This window comes from Salarias fasciatus, chromosome 12 (genome assembly GCF_902148845.1).
Source record: "Salarias fasciatus chromosome 12, fSalaFa1.1, whole genome shotgun sequence".
Classification (NCBI taxonomy): Eukaryota; Metazoa; Chordata; class Actinopteri; order Blenniiformes; family Blenniidae; genus Salarias; species Salarias fasciatus.
This window is the reverse complement of record NC_043756.1, coordinates 2,120,985-2,131,996: the sequence shown is the minus strand read 5'-3', so window position 1 is coordinate 2,131,996 and position 11,012 is coordinate 2,120,985. Positions and strand designations below refer to the sequence as shown.

General features: G+C 48.2%; 1 protein-coding gene across 1 annotated transcript; it reads right to left on the bottom strand.

Moving 5' to 3' along the window:
* Positions 1–1,297: 1,297 nt before the first annotated feature.
* Positions 1,298–5,663, bottom strand: paqr3a (progestin and adipoQ receptor family member IIIa). Its single transcript, XM_030105583.1, has 7 exons — positions 5,493–5,663; positions 4,640–4,865; positions 4,153–4,315; positions 3,803–3,958; positions 2,400–2,585; positions 2,224–2,314; positions 1,298–2,119 (listed from the first exon to the last, which is right to left on the bottom strand). Exons 1-7 carry the CDS (start codon positions 5,551–5,553, stop codon positions 1,974–1,976), a joined length of 1,029 nt encoding a protein of 342 aa, XP_029961443.1. The 5' UTR covers positions 5,554–5,663; the 3' UTR covers positions 1,298–1,973.
* Positions 5,664–11,012: the final 5,349 nt, after the last annotated feature.

The following is an 11,012-nucleotide window of genomic DNA, read 5'->3' as shown; positions in this document are numbered from 1 at the left end:
ACTTTAAAAAAAAAGGCCTTTCTCTGGTAGTTCTTCAGCTTGAGCTTTCAGTCACGTCACGTTTCGTGAGGGAACTGGTTAAATCACTGGTGTAGGAATAGAGAGCTGCGCACACACACACACACACATTTTGTCCGGTTGACGGACATTAGTTTCCCCTGCAGGCCAGACGTGCTGGCTGGCTGTGTGTTCATCCTGTCCGCTGCACAGATCTCAGGAAAAGACCGAGACCGAGTTCGTGACTCAGCTCCACGCCTCCTGAACGCCGTCTGACCGACGCGACGAGCCTCCGGCCGGAGGGATCGTTCATGTAGCACACCCGGTGAAGCTGGCCGGAGGAAGTACGAGGATCAGAGGACGGGATCGCAGACAGACGTTCACACTGTTAAAACTCAATCCATCTCAACGGACCGCTCAGTACGCAGATTCAGCGAGATTTTAAGTCACAGTTCCATTTTAATACACTTGAAATCCACCGAATGGCATCAGACTGACCAGAAATCACATTTTCTACCCTTTTCTCTGATGACCTGTTTTTCTGTATGTAGCCATGTAGCACCAGTGCCTGTCAAACACTTTGATATCATTCTCTTCATGTTCTGGCAGTTGAAGGTTGTGAATGAGAGGAAGAGACTCTTCACTGAAGCAAAATAACGACTGTTTCATGTATTTTGTGGCCTCGACAGTTAAAAAGAGGCAACGACCAAATACAGGCAGGCAGTTGAGCCTCCTTTATTCTTGTTTATTTTCTCAACTGTTCCTGCGGTTTGGAGACTTCCTCGATTCCGAGTGACGCCCTCTAGTGGACTGAATACCAACATGCTGGACACACGAAGCAAGTTTCTCTCCCTCCCGACTTCCTCCAGCCTTCCCAAACCAAAGCAGCCCTGGTCCTGGTCCTGGTCCTGGTCCTGGCCCAGCTGGGGGTCTTCAGGAGCCTGCACCAGCTGGGAGCGGCGTGGGGCTGAGTCCGGACGATCGGTAGCGTCTCGTTGGTCTTTTCTTGAGGTTTCTGTGGATCACAGTGAAGACGGCGCTGTGTACTCCCCCCGACCGGCCTTAAAGCCACGGCCGCACGCTCCTTCCTCGCCACCTCACCGTCTTCTACTGTGTTCGTCACTGCTATGGGGTGCAATAAAGAACGTTTCCTCTCAGTGCTCTTTCTCTTTATGGACCCAGTTTAAGTCCAGCAGGTCGAACATGTTGATGAGCAGAACAATGATCCAAATCCATCCCAGCTGCAGGTTTAGTGTGAAACATGCAGTGGTTCTCAGAACGAACTACTGCCACACAAACGGAGATAAAACATTTAACTTTATTGATAAGTTAGAAAAGATCCTAGAAAAGACACGAGAACTCACGAAGACGGACGTAAAATCACCCTGAAAGACTCGGCTCAGGATTTCAGAAGGAAATGCTTAAAAAACTGAATAACTAGTGTACTTTAAAAACAGCCATCAGTGGAGAACAAATACAGTAAAACAAAAACTGAAATCCTGCAAAGAAATGCAGATTTAAAATACTGGATTATTCCTTAAAAACACGATCAGAAGGTCGTCTGAAGAACACTTTGTTTCTGTGAATAAAGTTTAAAATGAAGCTGTTACAATGAGCTGAGAGCTCCATCACGACAGGATCCACCTAATGAGCAGAAAATACCAACAAATCACGATTTCGGTTTGTTTTAGTGCAAAAAACAGTTTCTATTGCAGTAGCATAGTTTTCAGCTGGGTGCTCTGGATGTTGTGGCCCACAGGCCACATGTTCGACAGCTCAGAAGTCAGACGAAACCAGGAAACTCTTTGGCTGTAACAGAAGACGACTTTCCAGCTTAAAGACAAATCCAACTCATCTTTAAAATGCAGAGGACACAGGTTCGTACGAAAACATTCACGAAGTTTAAAAACGTAAACTTTCTCTTCCTTTTAAAGGTGTAACGTGTTTGCAGATGTGCGGGGGGGCCGCGGCGGTCCTCAGACGGGTCCCGGGGGACCGGCGGGACACGGCTCGGTCAGCCTGTAGGTCATGATGAAGCCGGACGTCTGGTGCCACCAGTAGAACATGAAGACCAGCAGCACGTGCCACACCTGGTGGCTGGAGCCCACGTAGTTCAGCTGACCTGCGCACGCACACACACACACACACACACACACACACAGGTGCAGGTTGGAGAGGCCGGCCTGTGAGACGGCCCGGTGTGACCTGTGAGGCCGGGGCTCCCACCTGGGAAGTAGCGCTCGGGGACTTTGGAGATGTAGAAAATGAGCGCCAACGCTGCGATGAAGTACATCCCCAGGACCCGGGGAACGAACGCCTGCGGCGGAGGGCGGCCACGTTAGCATGTTAGCACCGTTCAAACCACTCTGAGTTCCACTGGGTCTGGGAGGAGGCGGTCTCACCTGGACCAGAGGGGCGGAGAAGCCCCCCGTCAGGCAGATCCAGTGGACGGTGGGGACGAGGCCGTAGACCGCCACCGAGCTGAAGATGAGCCTCCACTGCTTATTGAGGTAGTGAGGATGGATCTGAGCCAGGAAGACCGCCAGGATCATGGCCAGGACCGCCACCAGGTACACCTGCCTCCAGTACTGAGGTGGGGGGCAGTTAACACATTAGTACACGTGAACATGATTCCTACTGCATAAATTGCTTTTGACGACTCTGATCAATCAGCTGCTCTTTTCTTTCCGTGTGAAACGCAGTGCCTGTATGCTGATGATCTCCTCTTCTCCCTTCACACCCTGTCAGATTCCCATGATGCACCGCAGGAAGGTTTCCAGCAGCACGCCGACTCTGCGAGGCCCGACCTGCTGCCGGTGTTCCTAATGAAGCGGCCGGTGAGCGACTGTTCTTTTCGAGCAGCAGAAGCTCCGAACGTGACGGCGAGTCTCTGGATGCGAGAAGCTCTGAAGTGTCCCTGTTCCTCTCTAACTTCCTGGGAGTGTGTGAAGTGTGGAGCGGCTGGTCCGGGTCCCTTCTGTCCGTCTGCGTGGATGCAGGCCTCGGTCCAGTCACACGTCCTCGTGCGGCTGAATTTCACAGTGAATAAATTTGCGGCGGGAACGAGGCCTCGCTCCGCCGCGGCCAAATCCTCCAGCTCCTCTCCTGCGAGCGAGCAGACTCGCTGCCCGAGTGGAGGAAATCTGTTTTTCTTCGGGGACTTGGCGTGCCTCGGGAGCGGAGCCGCCCAGAAGCGCAGCCCCGCTGTTGGCAGCCGCGAGGTGGGGGGGGGCTTCGCCGAGGACGTGCAAACGTCATATGGTGGGCAACAGGAGTGACGAACCGCTCCGTGAACGCAGCCATCTGGTTCGGGCTGGAGCAGATTTCAGCTCCGTACCGGGGGCAAAATAACCCGGCGCTTCCAATATGTGGGAGAAGAGACGAGGAGGCAGCAGAACAGCCAGACTTCACGCTGCTCCGTGGTGGGCGTCTGCACGCTGCTGCCGGGAGGCCGCGGGCCAAAAGGAACCGGGGGGGGGCTGAACCAGGGAGGGGGGCTGCAGGCCAAACAGAACCAGGGAGGGGAGAACCCAGAGTCAAACAGAACCAGGAAGGGAGGAACCGGCAGTCCTACAGAACCAGGAAGTGGTGGAACACAGTCCACTAGAATGAGAGAGGTGGAACCGAGAGTCCGCCAGAACGAGCGAGGGACGGAGCCCAAAGTCCAGCAGAACCCAAACGAAGCTTCTGCAGTCACTCATTCACCTGCCAACTCCACGGACCACCAGGGGGTCCAGTTCTACTACAGCACACACACACTTAAATTCATGACCGACGCTGAAGCTCAGGCAGCTCAGGAACTCACGTTGTGGCAGTAGAAGGTGTAGAACACTCCGGGAACGTAGCAGCCCAGGATGCCGATAGAAACCCCGGCACAGTCCAACGCCATCCAGCGGCGGCTCGTCTTCTCTGAGCGGTGGCAGCAGAAGAGGTGGAAGCCCACCGAGCACAGCATGCACAGCTGGGGGAACCACACACACACACACACACACACACACACACACACACACACACACACACACACACACACACACACACACACACACAACTTAACTGTAAATTACAATCAACCTGTTATTTTAGGATTTTTAAATACTTTTGTATCTAATGGTCTGTGAAATTTAAAGTGGGCCTCAGCGTGAGGTGTGTGTCCACCTGAAGACAGAAGAGTCCGATGGAGTAGATGACGTAGTCGTCTCTGGAGGCGCCCGCTGCCGGCAGCACCGCCGCCATGTTGTACACCCCAAGGCAGAAGAAGAGCACGAAGCCCAGCAGGTGACTCCAGATGTTCACCGTCTCATTGGACAGGATGAAGAGGCTGAAACACAATTCACAATCACCACTACAAACACAATAACAAGTCGGCTCATTCTTTAAGGTGCAGCATCTTCTGAGAGATGTTAGAGGATGTAAACCTAAAAAGGTTCATACTCTTCGGGTTATTCAGATAAATTCCACATTTAACTTCTTTTTCTCGAGGAAAAAACTATCGCAAACAGAATCATGGATATTTAACAAGTAACTCCTGAATTGACATGTTCCGTGTGGCCGCCATCTCAGCTGAGGACCATGGAGAACTCTAAACCTTCAAGCCGATATGGGTGGATTTACAACCCATTTGGAGCTGGTTTGGTTGGCATACCTCTTGATGCAGAGCCTGGAGGGCAGGTAGGCTCTGTACCCGTCTGTGATGTAGGGGTTGTCCCTCAGAAACACGGGGATCTGTTCATACGTGTACAGTCGGATCCCCCGGGGCGCCAGGACAGGCCAGTACTGATAACTGCCCAGCTCCATGTAGTGTGCAGTCTGAGCATGTTTCTGAACTTTGTGAGGCATGGCTGACCTGGAGGCATCAGCTTTACTCTGACCTGAAGAGGAAAACAAAATACCACACACTTCAGACTGTGACCACAACACACACTTCAGCATGAAACACAACACACACTGAAGCTTTAAACTAGGATAATACTGCTGTAGAAGCTGTGTATACGCAAAAACAGTTAGCTATAAATTGAAATGGCAGATCTGATTACTTTGTTGTTTTTTACTTTTGGGATGTTTTTATTAGTAGTTTTATCTTCCTCTCACCTGAGGAGACACATTTTACTGAACTATTCAACTTTCCTTGAAATGGAACAAAGCTTCAACTGAGAGAGAAAAGGAGTTTTAGCAGAAAATATCAGACTCTCCCTAATTTCACACAGCCTCCAGATTTATTAACATTTTAGAAGGTGAGGCTTCATCTTCAATTTCTCCTCAGTAATGATAATGCTAACATGCTAACGACTTCACAACAATAGAAAACATTCTCACATAACGATTTTTCTTCAGTATACTGAACCAGAACACTGCAGTCATGTAAACAACTCAGGATAAAAGAGAATGAAACACTTAAACTGAATGAGAGACATTTAAAAATTAGGAGCTTTTAAGAGTTTTAAATGCCAGCAGGATGCTAACAGGCTAAGCTAACAGAAACACGGAGGAAAACTCACCTTTCAGTGTGCTGTATGAGCGCTGGGAGCCATGCTGGGCTTTGTGAGAACTACTGCGCATCTGTCAACATGAACTTAACTTTACTTTAAACTTTCATTTCATTTATTTAGAAACAAAAAACTTGGAAAAGCCAAGTTTCTAAAAGCACGCTTCCGGTTTCGCCGTGACGTCAGCACGCCGGACCCCTCGTCAAGCGTGGCGACCACGAACTGCCTGAACAGAAATCAATCAATAATCAATCGATAAATAAATAAATAAACAAATAAATAAATAAATAGCCACTTGGCGAAGTGTTTGACAGACTGTTCTCACAAAGAAGTCACTGTTTCTGTTCTTAAAGTCTACAGCAACGTCCCCAACTACTAAGAAACATCACAGGACTTGTAATTTTAAATTTAATTAAATTTGACTTCAGAGAGGTTATATACTCCTTTCTAAGTCCCTGGGCCTGGTGTGTTTATCATATTTAAAGAAGCCTGCAGCCATGTGCTGGCTGTTTTTCTTCTTTCATCTCCACTGGGCTGCAGATTAAATGGATCTGCAGTTTTGGCTCCGTCCTGCTTCCAGGACTCGTCTGTTTCCCAGTGAATCTGCTCTCAGTAAAGCTCCTCGAAACACAACACAAGCTGAAGCTTCTGCGTGAGGCTTGCTGTCGCTCCCTGAGCACCTTGAGCAGAAAGACGCCACCTCTGAGTCTGGTTCTGCAAAGATTTCTTCCTGTTAATGGGAGTTTTTCCTATCTATGATTACTTATGCTTGTTCATGTGGAATTGTTGGATTATTCTCCGTAAAAGTGCCAAGAAATGACACTATCATATTTGGCACTATATAAAAAAAGATTAATTGAATCATATTACTCCAGTTTCCCCTCAAAAGCACCTGGTTGTCTCTTTGCCCTGGACTCAGATAAAGTGGTACTTACAGATGGACAAATAACTCAACCTCTACCGCTCCTATGGTCTGCTTTCCTATTCTGTTGGAATTCACTTGAGATGTTATTAATTGAAGTGGCTGGCATTACTCTGAATTCAAACTATCTAAAGTGAATTGAATCAGATATACATAAAATATGTATTTATTTTTTTGTTCATTTGTGTTGTAATTTGCTACATGTTGAATAAAAGCTGGATAAATAGTGAAAATGTTCTAAAAAATTATCTTGTCACACTCAGACTAGGTTTTAAAAAAGCCTTTATTCACCAGAATATGTTAAAATACTGTTTTTAGTGGTACTTCGCTACTTTTGCACATTAAGATTGAGAAACACATTTTATGTTTTCATGGCAAGAAGCTGACCCTCGTCTTGTGTGTGATGATAAATGTGTTCATCTGGAAAGCTTTGATCTGATCAGAGCAGGTTCACCTGGACAGGTGAGCAGGAGGTCCACCACAGGACGGACAGAAGAACATTCAGAGACATACTGGAGCATATAAGAACATCCAGCAGTAAAATGCAACGAAGAAAGTTCAAACAGCCCCACGCTGTGTTCTTGAGGCTGTTTCATGCGACTGATAAATATAAACGTGTGGTGGACGGAGTGCTAAGTGTGGCCTCCCCGCCTCCCGGCTGTCACCCTGCTGCACGGCGGGACTTTCTCGCTCCTGTCGCTGACAGTCATTAGCCGGCGTGACGTGAGAGAGAGCTCCGAGACCTTTCAGGTGTGAGGGATGTTGGTGGATTCCCTCGGGAGAGAAGTCACACTCAGCGATCACTCTGCTGTTTGCACCATGCTTTAATTACCCCACTGTTGAGTGGAAGTGTGTTCTTCATTATCACTTCTAATACACCTCTCAGCACATGCACTCTGGCACGGAGTCAGCTGCCACAACAACTTAAGAGAGGAGCTTGTGTGCAAGGACAAACAATAGAATCGCCTGCTGCCGTCGCTGCTTCGACACATTAATTGATTTTGTTAGTGTTCTCTTGGCAGACATCTGAAACCAGCCTTTTTTAAACAGAGGACAGTAATTAAAATACAAATGGTAAATTTTCTTTCTGTTGGATTATTAGTCACTGTGCATGCTGCTTTCATACACGCTGACTTCTGTTTTCCTTTGTTTTTTACAGCAAACTACAATGAAACAGGCAGAAATTAGCAGTGATCTTAGTTTGAAGCTTTCAATCTTGAGTTTGGATTTTTTTTCCTTTGAATTAAGCAGAAATATTACAATTCTGATTTATTTCAATGGAATGAAGAAACTGAAACATCTGTATGTTCTGTCTGTCACAGGTGGATCTGCTAAAACAAACCAGAAGACACAGTACAAAGCTAAATAGATATATTAAAAAAATTCAAGCAGTCCTTTCTTTCTCTGCTGGACAGCATTACTTCTGTGATATGATAATAACAACAACAACAACAATAATAATAATAATAATAATAATAATAATAATAATAATAATAATAATAATAATAATAAATGAATAAAACACGAGCACATTGCGACTCTCCAGAATAACTTTAATGTAAAACCTCTCATTGAATCGATGCAGTGCAAATATTTAAAAACACAGGATTAATTCAACATAAAAGCTTCTGATAAAAGAATAAATACCACATACATGCTGTTGATGTTTAGAAGTTTTACTATTATTTTCTTTACTCATACTCATTTTCACTAATTTTATTTATGTTAACACACTGTGTTTATTTTCTGGTTACTTTAATGTAATTTTACTTTTAGTAATTTTTCATTGACTGTTGTGGTTTTATTTCTTCTGACGTGTTTCCTGTGCTTCCTGTGTTCACTGTGTCTCGATGACACTAAATTAATTCATGCCAGCAATAAGATGGAGCGCTTTAACCCTTTATTTCATATTATCATAAATATATTGATGGTCTGAGTATTAAAGGTTTCTGCAGAGCGATTTCTCCCCACGAGTGAAACTCGCTCTTAAAGAAATGTGCAAGGCTGCAGGCAGGAAGTTAAAATAAACGTGTGAGCTGCTGAGGACAGAAGAACAGTTTCTGGTGCTGCGTCTTCACAAACCGTCCGAGAACACACAGATGGCGTCTCAGTCTGATTGTCTGTTCGGGGACAAAAACAAAGTCCACGAACTCGCGATAAAACTGTGTCATATTGACAATCATGCTGTTCAAACCACAACCTGCTCGCAGGATCGGGGAGATTTCACCGAGTGGACAAAGCCGCTTTGTTCCGAGTCTCTCTGCACGCTCTTCAATCCATCTGCCAAATAGCACGCATGTGCAGACGAGTCCGGAGCACCAGGAGATCTGTTCATGCACAGGAAGAACATGCAAACTCCTGAACCCATGAGCGTGTCACTGCGAGGCGGCAGTGCCAACCACTAGAGGGTGTGTGTGTGTGTGTGTGTGGGTGTGTGTGTGTGTGTGTGTGTGTGTGTGAGACCGCTGTGTGTGTCCAGTGACGGCGGCTCAGAGCGAGGCGGACAGGCCCCCGGGCGGCGAGCGTCCTCTGGGACGGAGCCGCTCCTCCTCTGCTGCTCTCCGCTCCGTCCAGGGTTTCCTCTCAGTATGAAACCCTGTGTCTGAGGCGAGTGTGTGGCTGTCAGTGTGTGGCTGTCAGTGTCCATCTGTCGATCTGCGATCTTCATCCATCTGCAGGCTTCATGACCAGAGGAGTGATTTTCAGCACGTTGAACAGAACGCCATTCATGAGGAGACGCAGAGAAGGTTTCACCTTCAAAACCAGAACAAAGCTGCTGGAACTGATCCGTTTTTACGTCTGACACGATGTTACGTGTGTGTGACTTGTGTTTCCGGTTCCAGTGGCATGGCGGCTGTGGAGCCGCCTGTCGCAGACCCGTACCGCCACCCGACCTGCTTCCAGCCGTCATGAAGACGGACGAGCGGATTGTGAACCAGACTGATGGGAAGTGAGCGGAGGGCCCGGTCTCAGCGCGGGGCTCACAGGCGTCGCCTCCAAATGTTAGCTCTCCCGCCATGCCAGGACTCGACAGGCCCTGCGCGGCGCTCTCGGGGCCTCTCGGCGGCTCGCGCTCGTCAGCGGCCGGCTGGTCTGTTTGGCTTTATTTATAGTCGGCGCCACAAGACATCTGCTGGAGACGAGGCTCCGTCCTCTGCGTCCCCAGCACCGCACAGAGGGAGCCTGTCAACGTCTCTTTTTTCCAGGGCAAAGTGTTTGTGAGGAGGGCCGGGGCCGGCCGCCGCCGCCGCCGCCTCTGATAGGCCGCTGTCCCGTCCGATCAGCGGCGGGCGGAGGCTGGCGTGACGCTCTGTCCGCTCTGGTGTGTTTCTCCATGTTTACCGGATCTGAGAGCTGCTGTGTGTTTGGTGTCTTCAGTCTGCTCCGTGCTCGCCGCTATTCTGGGAGCCTGACACTTGGATGCAGCGCAGGCGACCCCCCACCCCCCCCCACCCCCACCCCCACCCCCACCCCGCCCTGCTGTGTGACTGAGTGAGCCTGAAGGGGGGCGACAGGATGAGCTCCTCAAACACCCAACAGGAAGCAGGTCAGACTCCATGAAGGTCTCCAGCATTTTAAGCCCCTCCCACTGAGAGGAAGGTGGGCGGGGCTGACACGGCTCACCTGCTGCTCCACCTGTCTCTTTCAGCGAGCGTCCTGGTACCACAGTGACCTTTAAACAGAAACACATCCACACTTTGCTTCATGTGAAAAAGGTCAAAACATCAAGGAAACATCGCTGATGATTCAGTATCTTTAGGAAAACCTGAGAATCACCGCAGCAGCAGGAGGAGGAGGAGGAGGAGGAGGAGGAGGAGGAGGAGGAGGAGGTAGAGAGGGATGAAGAAGGGATGATGGAGTAAAAGAAATGAAACGATATCGAAACGACAGCCCTGAAATAAAGGCAGGAATTCATAAATGACTGGAATGAACCGTGTTGGTCTTGTTAATGGGTTATTAGAGGGTTTAAAGACAAAGCAGCCAGCAGACTCACAGACGGCGTGTTAATGCAGACAGGAAGTGGCACGTTGAGCACTTTGTCTCAAACTATTAAGAAGAGGGAATGTTTCAGCTCTAATGCCTCCTTCATCCATCCTCACAGCATCTGGGCTCACTGCTCCTTCTGGGAATGAAATGCTGTTGTTGTTTCAGCTCCTTCTACTTTTTTTTAGTTGTATTTTTTCGGGGGGGGGGGGGGGGGGGGGGGACTTTCATCTGTATAACAATATTGAAGAGCATTAGTCTTAATCTCTGGGCTTCCTTTTACTTTTGGGTCTTGGTACATCTGGTTCTTTGACTCCTGCATCCTGCCCAGCTCCCAAAGAAAAGGGAAAACAATTATTTTACCAGAGAGCTGGATTAGCAGCGTGAATGAGATTAACATCAGAACAACACTTTCCCCTGCAGCCGCACAACTCCTGCTAATCCTGATGGATGGGAGGTGGTAAGCCCGTCTTTAAGCTTCTGGACAGAAAGACAGCAAAACTCTCGCTGTTTTATTTCCAGAACAACGCCCCAAAATAAGCTCTTTATTATAAAACTGAGAGTGGAGTGGACTTACATATGCATGGACACTTATCCTCTGTCTGCAGCTCCACATGGACACTGAT

Excerpts from the sequence above, each read along its gene's own strand:
- paqr3a (XM_030105583.1), bottom strand. The coding sequence starts at position 5,553 with ATGCGCAGTAGTTCTCACAAAGCCCAGCATGGCTCCCAGCGCTCATAC. Across the intron at positions 2,586-3,802 it reads ACACCTTCTACTGCCACAAC|TACTGGAGGCAGGTGTACCT; the intron begins GTGAGTTCCTGA and ends CCCCCACCTCAG. Across the intron at positions 2,120-2,223 it reads CCCCGAGCGCTACTTCCCAG|GTCAGCTGAACTACGTGGGC; the intron begins GTGGGAGCCCCG and ends GTGCGTGCGCAG.